The 25,240-nt window shown below is 47.6% G+C and overlaps 1 protein-coding gene across 3 annotated transcripts in view; it reads right to left on the bottom strand.

Annotated features, from left to right (window-relative positions):
* LOC141259321 (probable cation-transporting ATPase 13A4) overlaps positions 1–25,240 on the bottom strand; it is a 308,876-nt gene that overhangs the window by 194,959 nt on the left and 88,677 nt on the right. For 2 of the 3 annotated variants that reach the window (XM_073675076.1, XM_073675077.1), the window contains exons 2-3: positions 10,076–10,249; positions 7,009–7,137 (exon numbers count right to left, since the gene is read on the bottom strand). In XM_073675076.1, coding sequence (XP_073531177.1) covers positions 7,009–7,137; positions 10,076–10,249 — 303 coding nt within the window. Of the gene's footprint in view, positions 1–7,008; positions 7,140–10,075; positions 10,250–25,240 lie in introns of those variants that run through there. The other variant, XM_073675078.1, reaches the window with a different exon arrangement.

The following is a 25,240-nucleotide window of genomic DNA, read 5'->3' as shown; positions in this document are numbered from 1 at the left end:
CAACTGCACCATTGACTTGAGTCCAGGACCGAGGGAAGTCTCCGAGCACAGTACTAACCATATCTTCCCTTTCCTCTACGGGTCGAGGGTCTTCTTGTTCCCCTTCTGGGTTCCGTAGCTGTTCGGGACACTTCTTCAGGTGATCCCGGGATACAATGGCTGTGGTTTCCCCTCCGTCTTTACTGATGGTACAAACCTTTGGGTTGTCGTGGCTTGAGGGCAGTACGGTGTACGGGTCCTTCTCCCACTGGTCGTCCAACTTGTGGAGCCGTCTCTTCCTCTTCAAGACCTGCTCTCCGGGTACCAGGGGAACAGCGGGGGCATACTGGTTGTAAGTTTTCTCTTGTCTTTCCCTAGCCAGACAGAGACTTCGCTCCACGCTCTCCTGTACTTTCCGGTACTGCTGCTGCCTCTCTGTGTCCCAGTCTGCTTCCGGTGAAGTGTCCTCGGGTGTCAGGACTCCCATCTCCAGGTCAACAGGTAGCTTACCAGGCCTTGCCCTCATTAGGTAAGCCGGGGTACAGTTGGTGGAACCTACAGGGATGTAGTTGTAGAGGTCCACCAGGTCGGGCAGCTTCTCAGGCCACAGACTGCGTTCTTCCAGGGGCAATGTTTTTAGAAGATCTATCACCACCTGGTTCATTTTCTCACAAAGTCCATTAGTTTGTGGATGATAGGGTGTCGTCCTGATCTTCCGGCAGCCATACAGAGTACAGAATTCTTGGAAGACCTCCGCTTCAAAGGCAGGTGCCTGGTCCGTCAGCACCTGCTCTGGGTAGCCGTGTGGACGGCAGAAGTGCTGTTGGAAGGCTCTAGCTGCTGTTTGAGCCGTTAAGTCCTTGACGGGGACGACAACCAAGAACCGGGAGTAGTGATCCACGATGGTTAATGCGTAGACGTAGCCACTTCTGCTTGGGGTCAGTTTTACATGATCCAAGGCCACCAGTTCCAACGGCTGCCGGGTGACGATGGACTGAAGGGGGGTCTTCTGGCTGGCACGGTCCTTCCTTCTTAGGTTGCATGGGCCACAGTCTCTGCACCACCTCTCGATGGTTCCTCTCATGCCTACCCAATGGAACCGCCCGCGCAGCAGGAACTCCAGCTTCTTCCATCCGAAGTGCCCAGCCCCGTCGTGGTATGCCTCCATCACCATAGCTGCGTCCCTTCTTGGCACCACTACTTGCCAGACCAGTTCATGCGTCCGGGAGTTAACCATTCTGTGGCACAACTTCCCCTTGTAAAGGAACAGTCGACTCTTCTCAGCCCACAGTTGCTTGGTCTCCTCCGGAGCGTCCGGGTCAAGGCGAGCTTCTGGCTGAGTCAGCATCTCCTTCACCAGCCGGACGGCAGGGTCACTGTCTTGCGTTTCCGCCCAGTTGTAGTGAGGTAAGGGGTTGAACGTAGCGGCTTGCTTACCCCTTACACGGTGGGAATACTGGACAGTCCCATGACGGTGGAACGCAGGGAGTTCGACCTCTTCCAAATCTTCTGAATCCTCACCCTCGTCTGGTAGGTTTGGCATCCTAGACAGGGCGTCCGCGTTGGTATTGGAGCGTCCTGCCCGGTATTTGATTGTGAACTCATAGTTGGACAGGCGGGCCATCCATCTCTGCTCCAGGGCACCGAGCCTTGCCGTGTCCAGATGCGTCAACGGGTTGTTATCCGTGTACACGGTGAACCGGGAAGAGGCGAGGTAGTGCTTAAAGCGTTCGGTGACTGCCCACACCACTGCCAGGAACTCCAGCTTGAATGAGCTGTAATTCTCAGGGTTTCTTTCGGTGGGTCTCAGTTTTCGGCTGGCGTAAGCAATTACCCGTTCTTTCCCCTGCTGGGTCTGGGACAGTATGGCTCCTAGCCCAATGTTACTGGCGTCGGTGTAGAGGATAAAGGGCTGGCTGTAATCAGGGTATGCCAGGATTTCATCCCCCGTGAGGGCCATCTTCAGCTGGCGGAAGGACTCTTCTTCTAACTTCTCCCATCTGAAGGGCGGCTTCTGGTTCTTGGCCTTCCGGGACTGGCCTATCAGGAGGTCCTGCATAGGAGCTGCCTTTTTGGTGAAACCGGGAATGAATCTGCGGTAGTAGCCTACCAACCCTAGGAACTGCCGCACTTCCTTTACACTGGAGGGACTTGGCCATTCCTTAATTGCGGTGATCTTATCAGGGTCGGGAGCCACTCCGTCAGCGCTCACCACGTGTCCCAGGTACTGCACCTTTGGTTTCAGGAGGTGACACTTGGAGGGTTTCACCTTTAGGCCGTAGTTTGCCAGAGCTTCGAACACTTCCGCCAGGTGTTTCAGGTGATCCTCGTAGGTTTTGGAATAGACGATGACATTGTCCAGGTATAGCAGGACCGTCTCGAAGTTTCGGTGTCCCAGACAGCATTCCATCAACCGTTGGAAGGTTCCTGGTGCGTTGCAGAGTCCGAACGGCATGCAGGTAAACTCGCTAAGTCCCATCGGGGTGGTGAATGCGGTCTTCTCCCGGTCCGCCTCTGCTACAGGAACCTGCCAGTACCCGCTAGTAAGATCCAAAGTGGAGAAGAAATTAGCAGATCTTAAAGCAGCCAAAGACTCCTCTATCCTTGGTAAAGGGTACGCATCTTTGTGTGTGATATGGTTGATTTTCCGGTAATCTACACACATTCTCATGGTGTTGTCTTTTTTTTTAACCAAGACTAGTGGAGCTGCCCAGGGGCTACAGCTATCCCTGATTACCCCAGCCTCCTTCATGTCTCTGAGCATCCCCTTGGCGTGTTGGTAATGTGCAGGGGGTACGGGTCGGTATCTCTCCTTTATGGGAGGATGATCTCCCGTGGGGATGTGGTGTTCTACCCCCTTGACTCGCCCGAAGTCTAACGGGTGTTTACTAAACACTCTCTCATACTCTTGAACCACCCGATAGACTCCCTGTTTCTGGTGTGAGGGAGTGGAGTCAGTACCCAAATGTAGTTGCTGACACCAGTCCTCCATTGTTTTCTCAGAGCCGTTACCTTCCTCCGGAGAAGATGGAGGCAAGGGTTCTATGGACTGTATGGAATTTCGATTGATGGTATACAATTTGGCCAGCGTGGCATACCTGGGCAGGTACACTTCCCTCTTCCCGATATTCACTACGCGAACGGGCACCCTCCCATGGCGTACATTGACCACCCCCGTGCTGTCAAAATGGTGGGCCTACTGTCTGAGTAAACTGGTTCTACCATTGCCTGGTAATCTCTACCTCTCAGACCAATAGCTGCCCAGCACCAAATCATCATTTCACTTTTTGGGGGCATGGCAATAGGGAAAGGGTCACACATTCTCACGCTACCAATCTCACCACCGGAGAGTTCCACCTGTTGCTGTCGCATCAGTGCCCGGATCTCTTTCTAGAGCACTCGCTGCTCGCCGGAGCTGGCGTTCTTGGCAACCTGCTGTAAAATGAAAATCACTTCTGCAAGACAATTTTCAATCACATTAGTTCCTAGAGTTATCTTTGGGTGACTCTCGTGTTTGTCAATGTCTACAATGATCAGTCCCTGTGCTGCCAGTTCGACTCTACCGATTTTAATGGTCACCTCTTTAAATCCGATCTGTGGCACGGGCTGACCATTGCTGGCGATGATACTCAAGTCGTCGTCAGGGTAGCGGGTTATATCCGAGTCATTCCAGTACTGCTTGAAGAGCACGTACGGGATGGTGGTGACCTGTGACCCGGTGTCCAGTAGGGCACTCATAGGAATGCCATCCAGTACCACAGGCAAGACTGGACGTCCTCCCACGTATTTGTCACGCCAGTTCGATGGGCCTGATGATCTTTTTCCTAGGGGTTGGCCCTCTACCCTAGGTTGGGCCAGTTTAAAGGACAGTACCTTGCCATATGTCCGGGTTGATTGCAGCGGCGGCAGATGGGTTGTCCGTCCTCGTTGTATCGGTCGCTGGGTCTTCCTCTGGCCGGTGGGGTCCTCCTTGGTCGACGCCACGGGATGTCCTCCGGTCCGGATGCCAGCTGGATCTTCCCCGAAGTGGAAACCTGTAAAGACTGCACAGTTCGGGTTAGAGCAGCAACGCTTTTAGCTAGCTCTTGGACCTGATGGTGCAGGTCTGGAGCCGGGTCATTGCTCAAAGCCTGCGCATCAGTTCCCACAGGCCCTGCCGACAAGGGCGCCGCCTCCTGGTGGTAAGTGGTAGTGGGGCGTCTGTGGGTCACAACGCCACCTGGTGCTGGTTCTCGAAGCACCCGGATGGCTCTGTCCTTGAACTGTGCAAATCCCAGATGAGGGTCCTGTAAGGCCATTGCCCGCAACTGAGTTCGGTGGGCATTGCAATATAAACCCTCTATAAATTGTTCAGTCAACAGCCTGTCCTCGTCTCCCACGCCGTCAGGGTCGGTCTGCTTAATGGCTCTCAGGGCCTCTTGTAGGTTCAGAGCATAGTCCCTTATACTCTCTTGTGCTCGCTGCTTGCACCCGTAGAATCTAAGCTTGATCTCGGCTGAGGTGCGGGTATCAAAGGTGTCCCTCAGCCGGGTTAGTATCCCTGCGACAGTCCTCCCCCCAGGTGGCCAGGACTTTACCTCCCTTTGGGCTGCCCCGGTTAATTGGGCCACCAGAATGCTCACTTTTTGCTCTTCTGTGAGGGGGTACACCTGGAAGAGGCTATCCAGCTTTTCTCTAAAGTCATGCAGGGTATGTGACTCCCCTGAGTACTGGGGTAGCCAGGCTGCCCCCGGGATATAGGGCATGGTGAAAGGCATGACCGCAACAGCGGTGGCGCTGGCGGGGGTTGGAGCGGTGAAGCTCTCCTCCGTATCCGACATCCTTCTCCCCCCTAGTGGACCGTGGCCTACCTTGCGATGATCCTCTTCCGTAGGCCGCTGCTCCGCAGTGGATCGTCAGGGTTGAGGACCTTCCGTCGCGCTCCTGTGACGTCGGCGTCGGCTGGGCTCCTTCCAGGACCTTACGCAGCGTCCGGACGTGAGGCGGGACTTCAGTTCTCGCGCGCTTTCGGAGTCCACGCCCCTCTTCTTCCCGCGCGGCGTCCTCAAGATGGCGTCCAATGGCGGGAAAACTCCACGGATGGCGGGAAGAAGGCCGAAGATGGCGCCGGATGGCGGGAATCTTCACCACAGGTAAGTTAAAAAGTCTCTTTTTCAGGCACGCAGTACCCGGTGGTTGCGGGCACGAGATCCTGCCGACTACACCAAAAGTTGACGCGCCCCTGGGCCTGCTTTCTGGTGTAGCGTTGCGCACGCAGGGGTCACCCGGAGCCGGATCTATTAGGGGTGGTAGTCCTTGTGGCGGTGACCTGGTCCGTGCCCAGGGAGTCAGACTGAGTGGCGGTGTACGTAGCAGTAGATATTGGACGACTACGCCACCCGTTGAATGCAGCTATGGAGCCGCCGCTGCAGGGCAAACCGCTGAGGCCAGTGACACAGTTGTGCAGCGGAGATGGTATAACCCCCAACGGGAGGGGTATGGCCTCAGGGCAGCCGACGTGGATGATGGGGGTAGCAGGAACCACTCGGAGACGGTACGGTGTAGTTCAGGGTCTTTACTGGTGACAAAGACAGACCCTCCCGGAGTACTGGCTAGCGAATGGGGCCTGGTCAGTCCTTGAGCAGATGGGATTTCCCCTGGCCAGGCGGAGCTGTAGGCCTTCCCAACTAACTGTACTCTTCTGGCTACCTTGCTAGAGGCGGGTAAAAGTAGCCCACGTCCCTGAGTGTACCGTGTGGTGCTCACCCGTATGGCCGGTGACTCGGGGCCTTCTATTTGCTTCCGCTCCACGACGGCGGTGCTGGTCCCACGCGTGTGACCGTGCCTTCGGGTTTCTTGGCCAGAGGACCGGAAATCCCCTGCCTGACGGATTCTGCTGCTGGGTAAAAGTTAGTCCCCACAGCCTCGGACTCCGGGTCCGGTGAGAAAGCTTCGATCAGGGCGAGCTCTACAGCTACCAGCCCCTGACCTCTTCTTAGCACGATTCCCACAGAGCTCCTGGTCTTTCTTTCCTATTACTGCTTCTCTTCTTCTCTCTACTCTTCTTCCTAACCCTGCCTCAGCCCCAGGTTTATATAGGGGAAGTTCTTCCCCTCCCAGGACTGGGCAGGAGGTGTGGCATGCATAGGATCCCTGACCAAGAGACCTCCCACCTGCTCTCAGACATAACATTGCTGTTACTGTGGAAACCAGACCCCTGGGGTGCCACATATCCTTTGCAGAAGAACTTATTAAATTGTCTTAAATAAAAGTAGATTGTGTTACAGGTCATAGGGTCTCCATTTGGCAACACATTTTTATTTCTTTTTTGACTTCCAAAAAGACTGGACTGCAAATCTATTCATGTGCCTTGACAATATCTCACAACAGAGTAATCAACTAATATGGTTGTTTGTCTCAGTGTGATTCAAATGCAAATGAGGGTATAATGTTTTGATGACATGTAGAGGATGATTCAATAAGGTTGGAATAGCGCAAGCTTTTGCTACGCCTATCATGACAGAATATATCAAATTCATTAAGAGGTATAAGCCAGTTAATGAATTTGGTGCCTTTTCTAATTGGCCGTGCACCTCTGTGTGCTGTGGCAGAAATGCTATTCCAATCAGTGACTGGAGTAGCATTTCTGGCATATAAATGCTGGCAGATTTAATGAATCTAATTTAATTTAATGAGCACCCTGTCCCATTATAGCTCCTCCCTAACCATTTAAGTTGAGCTGAACCTAAGTGGCATAAAAATGACAAAGATCACAAAATTTTGCTCAACTCTGAGTTTGTCAAGAATTTTGCTGCTTTTCAAAGCTTTTATGACATTTTTGTTGTGTAAACACTTTGATGATTTGTCCACATATTGTTTTGTCATAGAGGATATATCCATTCATAAGAATAATATCTTGTTTTTTTTCCAAATCCGCTTGTCACTTTATAATAAGGAAGAACTAAACTTGTAATAAAATGAAAATCACAGTCCACAAAGGCTTCATCATACCATGGGCAAAATAAACCGCTAGTTATTGTGTTCATTTACCTTTATTTCTGGCTTCATGATTGATTTGTTAATAATACAGTTGTCATCCCCATGTAAGAAGTCACTTGACGTCAGCTCAGACACATTGGTCCATTGAACCTTTTTTCTGGAGTATCGTTTGAACTCATCCTGATATGAAAAAAATAATAGCATGACTAATATTTAAGACAGTGTAATTTTACATTCGGAGACATAAAATAGATGCACCAATAATAATTACCATAAAGTGAAATTCAGGGTGAAGTTTTGTAAGGAATAAACCTTACAATAAACATTAAAGAGTAGCTAAGATTTTTCATTTTTTACGCAATTTAGCTTCAATCCTGTAAAAAATTTACTCTCTAAAATACTACTTCTTAATTAGTCTACTTGTCTGGGTTTTATATACTCAGTTACTATATACTGAAAATACGAACTCTGGCAGTGGAGGGGGAGACACTAAAGAAGAGTGTTCGCTCCCCTACAAGGTATTCAGTGCAGATATCCCCTCTAGAGGATTGTGCTGTTTGCCCTGCATGAGCGTTTCTTCATCATGTGTCTCCTGCACTGAACCGTCAGGGGGAACTCCTCAAGCATGGTTGTACCCTTGTCAGATTAGTATAAATTCAATGATCAATTGAAGCAGAACACCCAAATCATTATTATAATCTTTATTAGTACAATCACAAAAATAATTTAAAAAACTGCATAAAAAATAGAAATATGGAACAAAGAACTCCACTACCCCAAGGGCCAACTGCATAAAGATAATGTAAAAAAATCAGAATTACAAAATGAAGAGACATACAAGTAAAATTACATGATTTGATATAGGTCCATATAACCCAAACTGTGCATAGTCTTGCCAAAACGTGACAACAATAATGTGGAAAAAAATCTAACAGGGAACTGCACAGAGTAAGTATATAAATAGATATCTCAAGGCAATAAGTAAAAAGTCAAACAATGAAAGTGCAAATGCAGAAAAATTCAAAATAGCAAAGAATAAAATGTATACCAATGAAAGATTGAATCAACCTGGGAAAAATAGAGTACAGACTGAAATGCATGTTTCGCATCAGCTTTTTCGGGAGGAGGGGTAAAGAAGCTGATGCACGTTAGGGTTTATACTCCACTTCCATGTAAAAAATCTTTTTAAAAAAAAAAAAAGTTGTGTGGAGCATTTTTGGTGTGATTTTATGTTTTTTTTTTTATATGGGGCTATTACACCTCAAGAATTGACATACAGGATATGTTCAGACAGAGTTTTTGACATGGATTTTGGAGCACATTCTGCTCAAAATCTGACCATTCATTTGATAATATAAGACTCAGAGACGTACATACGTACATTCTGGCTACAAAGTAAAAAATTAATGAATGGTAACCTCTTTTTTTCCAAAATTTGAAGTAGGATGGTTGCTTTATCTTGAGTAACTTCAAGTTGTTCTTTTTACAGCCTGTGACGTATTAGTACGCACAGGCTGTAATCCCCCGGTTCAGTGAGGGCTCCGTCGGCGAGCCCGCACTGAACCGAGCACATGTCAGCTGATTATTACAGCTGACATGTGCCTGCAACAGCCGCGGGTGGAATCGCGATCCACCCGCGGCTGTTAACTTGTTAAATGCCGCTGTCAATCTCCGACAGCAGCATTTAACGCGCGCTTCAGGGAAGCGCGTCCTAAGCCCTGTCACGTGATCGTGGGTCACCGATGAGTGGGCATGACAACCCAGGGTCTGCAGCAGACGCCTGCGGTTGTCATGAGCTGGTCGCTATGAGCGCCACCTAGTTGTCGGCGCTCATAGCACAGGACCATTTCTGCTGCAAACAGGGGATCTGCTGGTCCCCTGTATGTAGCAGAGGCGATCGGACAGTTGCTGCTTCTAGTCTCCTATGGAGACTATAGAAGCATGCAAAAAGTGAAAAAAAAATGTTTTTAAAAATATAAAAAGAAATAAAAAAATATAAAAGTTTAAATCACCCCCCTTTCGCCCCATTCAAAATAAAATAATAATAAAAAAAACCCTACATAGACATATTTGGTATTGCCGCATTCAGAATCACCAGATCTATCAATATAAAAAAATAATTAATCCGATTGGTAAACGGCGTAACGAGAAAAAAATTCTTAACGCCAGAATTACGTTTTTTTGTCGCCACAAAATTGCAATAAAATGCAATAACGGGCGATCAAAACATTGGATCTACCCCAAAATGTTATCAATAAAAACTTCAGCTCGATGCGCAAAAAATAAGCCCTCACCCAGCCCCAGATCCTGAAAAATGGAGACGCTACGTGTCTTAGAAAATGGCGCTTTTTTTTTTACCAAATTTTAGAATTTTTTTTCACCACTTAAATAAAAAATAACCTATACATGTTTGCTGTCTACGAACTCGTAATGACCTGGAGAATAAGAATGGCAGGTCAGTTTTAGCATTCAGCGAACGTGGTAAAAAAAATAAATAAAAAACAACTATGGTATTGCACTTTTTTTGCAATTTCACCACACTTGGAATTTTTTTCCCGTTTTCCCGTACATGATATGGTAAAACTAGTAATGGTGTTGAAAAGTACAACTCGCCCTGCAAAAAATAAGCTCTCACATGGCCATATTGACTAAAAAATAAAAACGCTATGGCTCTGGGAACAAGGGGAGCAAAAAACGAAAATGCAAAAACGAAAAATCCCAAGGTTGCGAAAGGGTTAAAGTAAATATAAAAAACAGATTCCCAAAAATATAAAGCTAAAATATTTAAATTCAATTCATACTTTCATTAACATGAAAATGGAGGGATACCCAGTACATATAGATGTTAAATTGTCAGCCTCAAAACTTAAAAAATTATACATAGAGTACTATGTCAAAAATTTTCTGAGGAAAGTCCGTTGTTAGAATTGAGATGCCAGTAAACAGGCAAAAAAGATTAAGAACCATGAGTCCTCCTTTGTTTACAGAGAATTTAAAAGTAATTGCAGAAATACCATTACTGCAATACCTATAACTGTCTTTTTTGTCCTCTAATTGATCAGCCACTTACAGACAATTTATGCACAATTACATATATAAGTACATATGTGTTTTTTACCGTTTCTCTGAGCAGTACAATATTTGCTTCTTGGAGTGTATATGGGGTGCAGCAAGCCCAGACTTCCCATTCAGGTTTCCAGTAAAATATAAGCCAGAGCAATCCAAAGGAAAATATATAACCTGCAATACAAAGGGCTTTCTGCCATCGAACTGTTCTGTATCCAAATATTTCCTGTAAGAAAGAGTGAAAAAAATCAGTGAAAGAGTGAACAAAATCAAATTCTAGTTTAAATAGGAATGGTCATGATTTGTTTTCTAGAAATAATCCTAGCAGCAGTTCCAAAAAAAATTTAAACCATTTGAAAAATATCCCTAAGTACATAATTCTCAATACAGTGCAAAGTGGATAAAAGTAGGAAGTAAATGACTTTAAAGATGCACTCTAATCAAAGTTTTTATCCTTTTAATATATTGAAGTCATCATATTGTATAACACTGTACTTACAATTGCTCATCATTTTTTCTTTCTATCCAGTTAATTATTCTCTTTTCTTTGCTCTATGTAGAAACAGGAAGTCTCTTTTCTCTGCATGAATCATTCTACTCTTCAACTCCTGAGCCATCTGTTCCCTCGTCCCCCTGGCAAGCGACTTTTTCAGTGACCCATGACTGATATAGGAAAAATTGACTTCCTGTTTCTACATGAAGCTCAGAAGAATTCAGCTAGTTTTTAATCATGTGACGTCATAGATCTATTGGAAAAGAGAAAAATTAACTGGGCAGAAAGGCAACTGAGCAACAGAAAGTGCAGAATACCATATAATATGATGATGTTTGCAATATATTAAGAGGATAAAAAAATCTTCTGGTGAGCCCAATGTTCTTCGGTCTGACACTGCTTCTCGGTGACACTTGTATTTCACCTCAGCCATATTCTTTTCGTTGGTGAAAGGACTGGCATAGAGGGAAACTGTATCGACTCCAGCTGTCATTTCTCCCAGGAAGTCCAGTAATGCAGCTTGTTCCATAAGCAATCGCAGCCCGTCCAACATGATTAGTGTTGAGCCACCCCCGTAGTGTTCGAGTTCGGTTCGGTTCGTCGAACACCCGTGTGTTCGCCGAACTGTTCGTCGAACTGTTCGTCGAACACCTTCGAACACTGTTAAAACCAATGGCAGGCAAACAAAAACACATAGAAACACATAGAAAACACCTTCAAAGGTGTCCAAAAGCTGACAAACTGCTCTGAAGACACAACTAACACATGGAAAAGTGACAAGTACATATAGTCATGCGAAAAGAAAAGAGGTGGAGGAGTAAAAGGAGGGGGAGACACAGATATAGGCATGTCATGCCCTTCTAAAATCCAAAAAGTGAGAAGCCGACACGTTCAGTCCGCTCCTGCCCGTGCCACCTCTGTGTCGCCGGGTTTGTGCCAGAGCCGCGGTGAACCCTGACGGTCAGCCCCCCTCTCCCAATACTGGTGCCTGTCCGCTGGTGGGTCGAGCGAGCCCCCCTGTGGTGGAGGCAGTTCTAAGCTTTTTAATTTAAATTGTCTCTCTAATTTGAATGAATACACTTTAAATCCATTTACAAGGATCTATTGGAGGGCAAGTCTCATGCCAGCAGCCGCGTAATTCCAGCTCCAGTAGCGTCCACTAAAGCTGCTGCAGTTAAAAAGCTTTTATAAGGATCGAGCTCGGCTGTCCACCGCAAGGCATCCTACTGCCAGTCCCAGCCCCTATGCCTTGGGGTGCCTCCTGATGCTCTTCACTGAGTATCCCGTGGTCCCGAAGCATTTCCTTTGAAAAAATTAAGTGTCAAAACTACAGGTGGTGTAGCTTGCTTAACAGCCGGGATAATCCGCTGACTAGCAGACACTGCTACTAGGCACAAAGTATTTCCTGGGCTAGATGCAGTTAAAAATTTGTAATTAGATACTCTCGTTGGATGCTGAGAAAGCATTCCATAGAGTCTCCTGGCACGCCATATATGATTCTCTTAAAAAGCTTGGGGTAGGGGTCTAGGGGACCCTTTTATAGCCAAAATCACGGCCCTGTATCGCAATACGTCACCTAGGCTGAAGATAAATGGAACTGTATTACCCTGAGGGCTCGGTTGCTACAGAGGTATTGCACCTCACCCAGTGGTGTGATATCTCACTCTCAGGTAAGGATGGAGTGTGGATCAGGACCCGACACCTGCATGCATTACACCACATTGCCGTGGGGCAGGGCGACCAATATGCCCCTGAGATGGGCACGACAGTCCCTGTCCCTGGCTGGAGTGGGGGGAGGGAACACTGAGGAAGAGGAACCCTGTAGTGCAGGAGCAGGGAGGAAGCAGTTCCTGGGTGCATTGAGAAGGGAGTATAAAAGGTGGGCACCATCTTAGTTCAGTGCAGAGAACTCTGAGCAGAAGTGGCAGGGAGCAGGGGCTCTGCATGAGCTCTGCTCCGGAGGCGGGCCTAGTAACAGAGGCCCAGGTCTGGAAGAGGGAGAAGGAAGGAAGAGGAGCGGAGAAGGCTCCAGGAACGAGGAATGAAGGGATCCCAGGGGTGCGGACGGGCGAGTCGCCACCGCATGCCCGAATCCACCTGCGTGGAGGGGTCAGGCCAAAGGGGGAGACCGGTCCCCGAAACTAGTGGAGGCAGGAAACGACCCTCAGCTAGAAACCGGAGGCTGTGACATTTTATGTGGCGCAGCCCCTCGCTACACCCACTAGGAAGGCACCACATAGGGTCAGGGAAACTGGCGCCAAGTTTACCAAGAGGAGGCCCGAGGCAGCCGGACAGAAGGGTTGGTAAGAAAGGCCAGACAAAGGACACACAAAGGGGGTCCTGTGAAGCGCTCCAAAGTTATCTGGGAGTTGTCTGAGCCCCTCACCTGGTGAGCACAGTACGACTTGGGCAGCCGTTACCTGCAGACGTGGTCTGGATAATAAGAACTGTGAATAAAGGCCCTGGACTGCATCACTGACTCCGTGTCGTTACTGCTGCTGCCCTGCACCATCACCCCCATCCTCCGCATACACTGCCCTGAGGCTATACTCCTCCCGTGGGGAGTTATGCTACGCTCTGCTGCACCCACAACACCAGCCTCAGCGGTCTGCCCTGGAGCGGCGGTTCATTCTGACCGCAATCCACGGGTGGCGTAGTCGGACATTTAAACATCAAAACCACATAAATAGTTCCGCCACTGGTTTGACCGCCCTGAGCCACGGAACCGGGTCGCCGCCATGGAGACTACAACCACCAGCATCCACCAAAAAGGGTCCGGCTCCGGGTGTCCCAAGGCCCAGGGGGCGCGTCAGAACATTTTCATCACCTTTCACAATCACCAATGGGACAAGGCAGGGATGTTCTCTGTCCCCTCTCTTATACATCCTAGTGATGGAGCACCTGCTCTCATCAATTCGCCATAACCCCAATATTAGGTGGATTGAGGTGGGAGGCACCGAGTACAAGTGCTCTCTATTTGCTGATGATGTCCTAGTATATATCACTCAATCACATATATCCATCCATGCTGTTATGGCTGAAATAGATCACTTTGTTACATGGTCAAATTTTAAAATCAATGCAGCGAAGTCTGAGGCCCTCGATGTCTCCCTCCCTAAATCCATATAGGATTCCATCCAGTCCAACTTTCCCTTTGCCTGGCCCTCACAGGGTATCAAATACTTAGGAATTCCTATTCATAGAGACCTCTCCCATCTATGTTATCTTAATTTTGGGCCCTTTATTGAACAACTCCATACAGACCACGGTTGGCAAGTTAGAACTGTAAGATTCACTACGTGAACCACTGGTCTTTTGTGGAAAAGCACATGTACACTGTGTTCCAAATTATTATGCAAAAAGTGTTTAGGAGTGATAAGGGAAGAATTTGTTTGTTTGTCAGTTAAACTCATTGATGGTGATGTGTGTCAGGGCTCTTTATATCACTGTAAGCAATTGCAGACACCTGTGCTAATTAGTTTGGCAGGTGTGTCCAATGAAAGGCAAGACTACTTAAGAATAGTGTTGAGCCACCCCCGTAGTGTTCGAGTTCGGTTCGGTTCGTCGAACACCCGTGTGTTCGCCGAACTGTTCGTCGAACTGTTCGTCGAACACCTTCGAACACCGTTAAAACCAATGGCAGGCAAACAAAAACACATAGAAACACATAGAAAACACCTTCAAAGGTGTCCAAAAGCTGACAAACTGCTCAGAAGACACAACTAACACATGGAAAAGTGACAAGTACATATAGTCATGCGAAAAGAAAAGAGGTGGAGGAGTAAAAGGAGGGGGAGACACAGATATAGGCATGTCATGCCCTTCTAAAATCCAAAAAGTGAGAAGCCGAGACGGCCAGTCCGCTCCTGCCCGTGCCACCTCCGTGTCGCCGGGTTTGTGCCAGAGCCGCGGTGAACCCTGACGGCCAGCCCCCCTCTCCCAATACTGGTGCCTGTCCGCTGGTGGGTCGAGAGAGCCCCCCTGTGGTGGAGGCAGCTCTAAGTTTTTTAATTTAAATTGTCCCTCTAATTTGAATGAATACACTTTAAATCCATTTACAAGGATCTATTGGAGGGCAAGTCTCATGCCAGCAGCCGCGTAATTCCAGCTCCAGTAGCGTCCACTAAAGCTGCTGCAGTTAAAAAGCTTTTATAAGGATCGAGCTCGGCTGTCCACCGCAAGGCATCCTAGTGCCAGTCCCAGCCCCTATGCCTTGGGGTGCCTCCTGATGCTCTTCACTAAGTATCCCGTGGTCCCGAAGCATTTCCTTTGAAAAAATTAAGTGTCCAAACTACAGGTGGTGTAGCTTGCTTAACAGCCGGGATAATCCGCTGACTAGCAGACACTGCTACTAGGTACAAAGTATTTCCTGGGCTAGATGCAGTTAAAAATTTGTAAGTAGATACTCTCGTTGGATGCTGAGAAAGCATTCCATAGAGTCTCCTGGCACGCCATATATGATTCTCTTAAAAAGCTTGGGGTAGGGGTCTAGGGGACCCTTTTATAGCCAAAATCACGGCCCTGTATCACAATACGTCACCTAGGCTGAAGATAAATGAAACTGTAGCACCGAGGGCTCGGTTGCTACAGACGTATTGCACCTCACCCAGAGGTGTGATATCTCACTCTCAGATAAGGATGGAGTGTGGATCAGGACCCGACACCTGCATGCATTACACCACATTGCCGTGGGGCAGGGCGACCAATATGCCCCTGAGATGGGCACGACAGTCCCTGTCCCTGGCTGGAGTGGGGGGAGGGAACACTGAGGAAGGGGAACCCTGCAGTGCAGGAGCAGGGAGGAAGCAGTTCCTGGGTGCATTGAGAAGGGAGTATAAAAGGTGGGCACCATCTTAGTTCAGTGCAGAGAAGTCTGAGCAGAAGTGGCAGGGAGCAGGGGCTCTGATGAGCTCTGCTCCGGAGGCGGGCCTAGTAACAGAGGCCCAGGCCTGCAAGAGGGAGAAGGAAGGAAGAGGAGCGGAGAAGGCTCCAGGAACGTGGAATGAAGGGATCCCAGGGGTGCGGACGGGCGAGTCGCAACCGCACGCCCGAATCCACCTGCGTGGAGGGGTCAGGCCAAAGGGGGAGACCGGTCCTCGAACTAGTGGAGGCAGGAAACGACCCTCAGCTAGAAACCGGAGGCTCTGACATTTTATGTGGCGCAGCCCCTTGCTCCACCCGCTAGGAAGGCACCACATAGGGTCAGGGAAACTGGCGCCAAGTTTACCAAGAGGAGGCCCGAGGCAGCCGGACAGAAGTGTTGGTAAGAAAGGCCAGACAAAGGACACACAAAGGGGGTCCTGTGAAGCGCTCCAAAGTTATCTGGGAGTTGTCTGAGCCCCTCACCTGGTGAGCACAGTACGACGTGGGCAGCCGTTACCTGCAGACGTGGTCTGGATAATAAGAACTGTGAGTAAAGGCCCTGAACTGCATCACTGACTCCGTGTCGTTACTGCTGCTGCCCTGCACCATCACCCCCATCCTCCGCATACACTGCCCTGAGGCTATACTCCTCCCGTGGGGAGTTATGCTACGCTCTGCTGCACCCACAACACCAGCCTTAGCGGTCTGCCCTGTAGCGGCGGTTCACTCTGACCGCAATCCACGGGTGGCGTAGTCGGACATTTAAACATCAAAACCACATAAATAGTTCCGCCACTGGTTTGACCGCCCTGAGCCACGGAACCGGATCGCCGCCACGAAGACTACAACCACCAGCATCCACCAAAAAGGGTCCGGCTCCGGGTGTCCCAAGGCCCAGGGGGTGCGTCAGAACATTTTCATCACCTTTCACAATCACCAATGGGACAAGGCAGGGATGTCCTCTGTCCCCTCTCTTATACATCCTAGTGACGGAGCACCTGCTCTCATCAATTCGCCATAACCCCAATATTAGGTGGATTGAGGTGGGAGGCACCGAGTACAAGTGCTCTCTATTTGCTGATGATGTCCTAGTATATATCACTCAATCACATATATCCATCCCTGCTGTTATGGCTGAAATAGATCACTTTGTTACATGGTAAAATTTTAAAATCAATGCAGCGAAGTCTGAGGCCCTCGATGTCTCCCTCCCTAAATCCATATAGGATTCCATCCAGTCCAACTTTCCCTTTGCCTGGCCCTCACAGGGTATCAAATACTTAGGAATTCCTATTCATAGAGACCTCTCCCATCTATGTTATCTTAATTTTGGGCCCTTTATTGAACAATTCCATACAGACCACGGTTGGCAAGTTAGAACTGTAAGATTCACTACGTGAACCACTGGTGTTTTGTGGAAAAGCATATGTACACCGCGTTCCAAATTATTATGCAAAAAGTGTTTAGGAGTGATAAGGGAAGAATTTGTTTGTTTGTCAGTTAAACTCATTGATGGTGATGTGTGTCAGGGCTCTTTATATCACTGTAAGCAATTGCAGACACCTGTGCTAATTAGTTTGGCAGGTGTGTCCAATGAAAGGCAAGACTACTTAAGAAGGCTCTCTCACATTATTAAGCAGCCTACATTTTCTGCCAAAATGGGAAAGAAAAAGGATGTGTCGGCTGCTGAGAAGCAACAAATTGTGGTGTGTTTAGGTCAAGGCATGACTACAATCAACATTGTGCGATGATCAGGATGAAGTGTCTTGGCAATCAAGAAGTATGTAGCTGATTCACAGTACACACGTGTGCGTGCTGATAAGGGCAAATTGAGGACTCTTTCCTACAGGCAATTACGTCAGGTTGAAAGAGCAGCGGCAGAAAAGCCTTGTCATAGCAGCAGACAAGTTTTTGAAGCTGCTTGTGCCTCCAACGTCCCCCGAACAACAAGATGCAGGGTCCTTCAGAGGTTTGCAGCTGTGCATACGCCATCCTGTCGACCTCCTCTATCCACTTCACACAAGCAGAAACGGCTCCAGTGGGCCAAACATTACATGAAGACTGATTTCAAAACTGTTTTGTTCACGGATGAGTGCCGTGCAGCGCTCGATGGTCCAGATGAATGGAGTGGAGGATGGCTGGTTGATGGACACCCCACGCAAACACGGCTACAGCGCCAACAAGGAGGAGGTGGAGTAATGTTTTGGGCTGGAATCATGGGGAGAGAGATTGTCGGCCCCTTTAGGATCCCTGAAGGCGCTAAAGATGAACTCCATAATGTATGTGGATTTTCTCAAACAGCACTTCCTGCCATGGTTCAAGAAGAAGAACCGTGTATTTCACAGCAAGATCATTTTTCTGCATGATAATGCACCATCTCATGCTGCACATAAAACATCTGCATCTCTGGCTGATATGGACATAAAAGTGGACAAACTTATGGTGTGACCCCCATGCTCCCCTGACCTCTACCCCATTCAGAACCTTTGGAGCATCATTAAAAGGAGTGTCTATGATGGCGGGAGGCAGTTCACATCTAAGCAACAGCTCTGGGAGGGTATTCTGTCCTCATGCAAAACAATTGAAGCAGAAACCATCCAAAACCTGACAAATTCAATGGACGAGAGAGTTCAGAAGCTCCTTTCGAACAAGGGGTCCTATGTGAAAATGTAACATCACCTAGAATAAAGTTTTGAGTTGAAAACTGTTTGATTTCAGTTTCTAACAACCTGCTAATGCTTATAATTTCAAAAATGACCATTTTTTTGGTCTTTATTAAAATGAAAAGGTTGATCGAAAAGTTTGGGGGATCTAAGAGTGTGGCAACCCAGTAGTCATGATTACTTCGAATTCTGACAATATGAGGGTCATGCTGCAGGTAGTGCAGCAAGAAGGCACTTATGTGTCTCGCGCATCTCGGAGCCCCAAAATTATTTTCCGGGCTAGATGCAGCTAAAAATTATTTTTAATTTTAAATCTGGTGAAGCTTATTATAGATGGCCTAATAGGATCAGTGCTGCACACAGCTACAAAGCCCAAATTATTTTCCAGTCAAGATACAGATAAACATGATTAGTAATTTGAAAGCTTAAAACGGTTGGTAGGGTGATTTTAACCAATCATCAAGCTTTTACTCTCCCCAGGATGACACAGGGGTAGAAAAGTCGTTTCGGATCCATGATTTGTTCATCTTTATGAACGTGAGTCTGTCTACATTATCAGTGGAGAGCCGCGTGCGCTTATCTGTCAGCACACCACCAGCAGCGCTGAACACACGTTCAGACAGAACGCTGGCTGCGGGGCATGACAAGATCTCCAAGGCGTAAGTGGCTAGCTCCGGCCATTTATCCAGATTGGAAGCCCAAAAAGAGCAAGGGTCCAGTGACACAGTCGTGGCTTCAATGTTTACTTGGAGATACTCCTGTACCATCGTCTCTAGGCGTTGACTATGTGTCAGACTTCTTGTCTCCTGTGGCCTTGCAAAGGATGGGCTAAAAAAGTGGTGAAATGATTCCGCAAAATTGATGTTACCAGCAGATACTGTGGTTCTGTTACGGTTTGAGTGCTGAACACTTGACGGTCCCACGGTTGGCAAGTTGGAACTGTGAGATTCACTACGTGCACCACTGGTATTTTGTGGAAAAGCACATGTAAGATTCTGCAACAGTCTCTGCTGATACTCCTGCATGCGTGCATCCCTTTCTATGGCAGGAATAATTTCTGCAAATTTACTTTTGTACCGGGGATCTAACAGTGTGGCAACCCAGTAGTCAGGATTATTTCTAATTCTCACAATTCGAGGGTCATGTTGCAGGTAGTGCAGCAAGAAGGCACTCATGTGTGTTGCGCATCCAGGAGCACCAAGTCCCTGTTGTGTTGGTGGCGAGGTAACAATCATGCTTCCTTCCTCTGTCCTCTCCCCCCAACCTCGCACAACAGAAATGTGATCAAGGTCTCCCTCATCTGATGAGTCTTCCATCAGTTCGTCCTCCACTTCTTCCTGGGCTCCTGCACCTTCCTCACTAGTTTGGCTGCTACCATGCGCCCTGGTTAAACCATCTCCCCCACCCTCACATGCCTGCCGCCTTGGTGCTGCCGACCGTCTGGACCTTGCAGATGTTAGCCCTTCCGCATACAACTCCTCCTCCTCTACTTCCTCCACCTCCTCTTGTGCCACCACCTGACTCCGAATTCTGTTTAACATGTGCTCCAGCATGTAAATCACCGGAATAGTCATGCTGATAATGGCATCGTCAGCACTAAACATCTTCGTCGCCATTTCAAAACTGTGCAGAAGGGTGCATAGGTCCCTGATCTGAGACCACTCCTCCAGCGTGATTTGCCCCACCTCTGAATCTCGTTGGCCCAGGCTATACGTCAGAACGTATTGCACCAGGGCTTGTCGGTGCTGCCACAGTCGCTGCAACATGTGCAGAGTTGAATTCCACTGGGTAGGCACATCGCATTTTAGCCGGTGAAGTGGCAGGCCCAACGACTTCTGTAGAGATGTAAGTCGCTGAGCTGCGGGATGCGAATGGCGGAAGTGAGCACACAGCGACCGTGCCCTCTGCAGAAGGCCATCTAGTCTGGGATAGTGGGCTAAAAATTGCTGGACAACCAGGTTCAACACGTGAGCCATACAAGGCACGTGTGTGACATTGCCCCGGCGAAGGGCCGCACCCAGGTTTGCAGCATTGTCGCACACGGCCTTCCCTGGTTTCAGGTCCAGTGGAGACAACCATTCATGAAATTGGTTCTCCAGAGCTGACCACAACTCCTCAGCTGTGTGACTCACATTTCCCAGACATTTCAATGTAAAAACCGCCTGATGACGTTGAGCCCTACTGCCAGCATAGTAAGGAGGTGTGCAGGATCCCTTCTGCGCAGTTAGAAAGCTTGTGGCATGACCAGACAGGCTTTGGGTGCAGGTGGAAGACCGAGAGGAGGTTGAGGAGGCAGAAGCAGTGGAGGAAAAATGACATAAAGAGGATTGACGCACAACTCGTGGGGACGGCAAGACTTGGACAGCAGCCCCTTGTCCTGCTGTCACCATAGTTACCCAGTGCCCAGTCAGCGACATGTAACGCCCCTGTCCATGCCTACTCGTCCAAGTGTCTGTGGTGAAATGCACCCTGTCACACACAGAGTTTCTCAAAGAAGCGGTGATGTTGTGTGCGACATGCTGGTGGAGCGCAGGCACACCTTTCTTTGAGAAGTAGTGCCGACTGGGCATCTGGTACTGGGGCACTGCGACGGACATAAGGTCTCGAAAATCCTCTGTGTCCACCAGGCGGAAAGGCAGCATTTCTGTAGCCAAGAGCTTGCAGATGGTGAAATTCAACCTCTTAGCTTTCTCATGGCTAGGAGGAAATGGTCTTTTACTTGTCCACATCTGAGGGACCGAGGGCTGGCTATTGTGCTTAGACGGGGTTGATAACGGTGTCCCCGGCAAACTGCCGGTCTGTGAGGAAGATGCAGGCGGACATGTTAGGTTGCCTTGATCCAAAGGTGGTGCTATCGATGTCGGACAGCGCTCAAGACCAGCTGGTGTTACCACCTCCAAAGAAAATGATGACCTGCCAATCACGCTGGCTGTTGCGGGTAAAGAGGTGGCAGGTCTGCGCCCCAAAACAGGTGTGACTGCTGTCCCCCCAGTCACAGAGGATGAAGAGGCCGCGGATGCACAAGATATGGCAGACGGTGGTTGGCCCGGCCGGCTAGACCGCATTGTAGCACACTGAGCTTCCCACTGCAACTTATGCTTCATGTCCATGTGCCGGTTCATGCATGAAGTACTCAAACTATGTATTTTTTGGCCTCTACTTAGCTTTTGCTGACAAATGTTACAGATAACACGAGTTGGGTCATCTTTATCGATCTGAAAAAATGCCCAGGCTATGCAAGGCTTAGCACCCATGCGACCTGAAGAGCCACCACGACTTGTGGTGAGAGGCAGAGTTGTGTTTGAGGATGCAGTTGTTGACGTGCTTCCAGTACTACGTCTCTGTCCAGGAAGGCGCAACCTGACCTCGTCGTCACTAGCATCTTCCTCCACCTCCTCTGCTGACCTCATCTCTTGGCTGACTGTGGGTTGACAGTAAGTGGGATCTCCGACCTCATCATCATCACCCTGTGCGTTATCACACCCGTCGTCCTCAGAGCCAACCTGTTCCTGCCCTGACAAAAAACTAAAGTTGTCGCTCCAATCAGGTATTTGAGTCTTATCATCGTCTTCCTCATTGTCTCCACCAACAGGAGTTACAGTTTGGGAATGAGGGTCTACATTATGGTCAGAACCTTCTGCGTCTGGTCCTGGATCCGACTCATAAAGATTCTGGGCATCAGTGCAGATCATTTCCTCGTCTGGATTCACAGAAGCGCTGGAGTCGACCTCTGATTCCCAGGCTATAGTATGAGTAAACAGCTCTGCAGACTCAACCATCTGTTCTACCTCATACTCAGACGGGCAGCTGGAGATTTGGGAGCTGTGAGGAAGCAAGTGCGATTTGGGTGACACCTTTGAGGACTGGAGTATTTGTGATGTTGAAGTTGATGTGGAGTAGAGCCCACTCAAAGGAGCACTTGATATCCGTTGAAGCACCTGCTGTTTTTGTGCCTCATCTGGAATTTGTAGCGATTGGCGTGGCCGTAAGAAAGGGATCTTGTCACATTGTCCGCTAAAAGAAGTAGACATTTTAGTTTGGCTGGAAGATGGTCTTTCTTCTGCACCTACCCCACGGACACAACCTTTTTTCCCCTTCCCAACACGCCTATTCCCCTTTCCACCAGCAGCAGGCCTTTTTCCACTCATTTTGGTGGTTAACTAATTCACAACTCTGGAGTTGTTTGCACAAAAAAACAATGGATGGTAACCGAGCAGAGCTGAGTGGCCAAACTGTGGTATTAGGCCAAAACTATTGGCTGGGTTAGATGCAGAAAAAAATTATTTTTAATTTGCAACCTGATGGAGGTCAGTATAGATGGACTAATAGACCAAGTCCCACACACCGCTAGAAGCCCAAATATTTTTTCAGAGCTAGATGCAGAAATTTTTTTTATTCAATTTGCAACCTGATGGAGGTCAGTATAGATGGACTAATAGACCAAGTCCCACACACTGCTAGAAGCCCAAATATTTTTTCAGAGCTAGATGCAGAAAAAAATTATTTTTAATTTGCAACCTGATGGAGGTCAGTATAGATGGACTAATAGACCAAGTCCCACACACCGCTAGAAGCCCAAATATTTTTTCAGAGCTAGATGCAGAAAATTTTTTTATTCAATTTGCAACCTGATGGAGGTCAGTATAGATGGACTAATAGACCAAGTCCCACACACTGCTAGAAGCCCAAATATTTTTTCAGAGCTAGATGCAGAAAAAAATTATTTTTAATTTGCAACCTGATGGAGGTCAGTATAGATGGACTAATAGACCAAGTCCCACGCACTGCTAGAAGCCCAAATATTTTTTCAGAGCTAGATGCAGAAAAAAATTATTTTTAATTTGCAACCTGATGGAGGTCAGTATAGATGGACTAATAGAACAAGTCCCACACGCTGCTAGAAGCCCAAATATTTTTTCAGAGCTAGATGCAGAAAAAAATAATTTTTAATTTGCAACCTGATGGAGGTCAGTATAGATGGACTAATAGACCAAGTCCCACACACTGCTAGAAGCCCAAATATTTTTTCAGAGCTAGATGCAGAAAAAAATTATTTTTAATTTGCAACCTGATGGAGGTCAGTATAGATGGACTAATAGACCAAGTCCCACACACCGCTAGAAGCCCAAATATTTTTCAGAGCTAGATGCAGAAAAAAAATTATATTCAATTTGCAACCTGCTGGACGTCAGTATAGAAGGACTAATAGAACAAGTCCCACACACTGCTAGAAGCCCAAATATTTTTTCAGAGCTAAATGAAGAAAAAAATTATTTTTAATTTGCAACCTGATGGAGGTCAGTATAGATGGACTAATAGACCAAGTCCCACACACTGCTAGAAGCCCAAATATTTTTTCAGAGCTAGATGCAGAAAAAAATTATTTTTAATTTGCAACCTGATGGAGGTCAGTATAGATGGACTAATAGACCAAGTCCCACACACCGCTAGAAGCCCAAATATTTTTTCAGAGCTAGATGCAGAAAATTTTTTTATTCAATTTGCAACCTGATGGAGGTCAGTATAGATGGACTAATAGACCAAGTCCCACACACTGCTAGAAGCCCAAATATTTTTTCAGAGCTAGATGCAGAAAAAAATTATTTTTAATTTGCAACCTGATGGAGGTCAGTATAGATGGACTAATAGACCAAGTCCCACACACTGCTAGAAGCCCAAATATTTTTTCAGAGCTAGATGCAGAAAAAAATTATTTTTAATTTGCAACCTGATGGAGGTCAGTATAGATGGACTAATAGACCAAGTCCCACACACCGTTAGAAGCCCAAATATTTTTTCAGAGCTAGATGCAGAAAAAAATTATATTCAGTTTGCAACCTGATGGAGGTCAGTATAGATGGACTAATAGAATGATGCTATGCCCAAAAGATTTTACTTCACTAGGTGCAGTAAAAAAATTGGTATTCTATACACAGGTGGTATATCTTGCAACACAGATAGGCTACTCCACTGACTAACACACTCTGCAATAGGCCAAAAAGGATTAGCTTTGCTAGATTCAGCCAAATGCTGTGAAAAAAACTTGCACAGCACTGGCACAGACCTGCCTGGCAAAAACTGATAGGAACTGATGTAACCTAGTCCTGAAAAGGACTCCAATTACAATTAGTCTTTACTCCCACAATCTATCTATTTACGAGCACAGACCTGCCTGATAAAAGTCGTAGGAAATGCTGTAACCTAGTCCTTAAACGGACTGCAATCACAACTATTCCCTACTCCCAAGCTATCTGTAGATTTGTGCGAAAATTGGCTTGAAATTAACAAGGTATAGCGCACACAGCAACAGCGGTGCCGTCTAACACGCAGCTGCAGCAGTGAGAAAATGGTGGCGACGGGGAAAATGGCTTGGTCTTATTGGGCAAGGACATGTGACATACACTGCCAATCACACATGCCCTTGCTTGTGTGAAAAAAAGCACTTCGCTCCGTGTGTGCGCTGCTGATAGGCTGACAGATTGCACCTCCCCACTGCAAATGCGGGAAAGAGAAAAAAAAATGGAGATCTTCATTGTTCCTGCAGAGATCCATCCCCTGCCCCTCCCCCCGCCCCGCTGTACACTCAAACTGCGTATTAACATTAATTTTCATCATTACTGAGAAAAAATCCAGTTATGATTTTGGTGCACGAACAGTTATCGAACATAACCTCGAACAGCCGAATTTTTCTCAAATTGTTCGTGTTCGCCGACCGGCTCGAACACCGCCCAAAACAGCTCGAATTTGAGATTGGCGAACAGTTCGAGTAGAACAACGCTCATCTCTACTTAAGAAGGCTGTCTCACATTATTAAGCAGCCTACATTTTCTGCCAAAATGGGAAAGAAAAAGGATGTGTCGGCTGCTGAGAAGCAACAAATTGTGGAGTGTTTAGGTCAAGGCATGACTACAATCAACATTGTGCGATGATCAGGATGAAGTGTCTTGGCAATCAAGAAGTATGTAGCTGATTCACAGTACACACGTGTGCGTGCTGATAAGGGCAAATTGAGGGCTCTTTCCTACAAGCAATTACGTCAGGTTAAAAGAGCAGCGGCAAAAAAGCCTTGTCATAGCAGCAGACAAGTTTTTGAAGCTGCTGGTGCCTCCAACGTCCCCCGAACAACAAGATGCAGGGTCCTTCAGAGGTTTGCCGCTGTGCATACGCCATCCTGTCGACCTCCTCTATCCACTTCACA

The sequence above is a fragment of the Phyllobates terribilis genome, unplaced genomic scaffold (genome assembly GCF_046119375.1).
Source record: "Phyllobates terribilis strain yellow unplaced genomic scaffold, ASM4611937v1 Scaffold_3__8_contigs__length_932513732, whole genome shotgun sequence".
Classification (NCBI taxonomy): Eukaryota; Metazoa; Chordata; class Amphibia; order Anura; family Dendrobatidae; genus Phyllobates; species Phyllobates terribilis.
The sequence above is the reverse complement of the archived record's forward strand: the minus strand, read 5'-3'. Positions and strand labels throughout refer to the sequence as shown.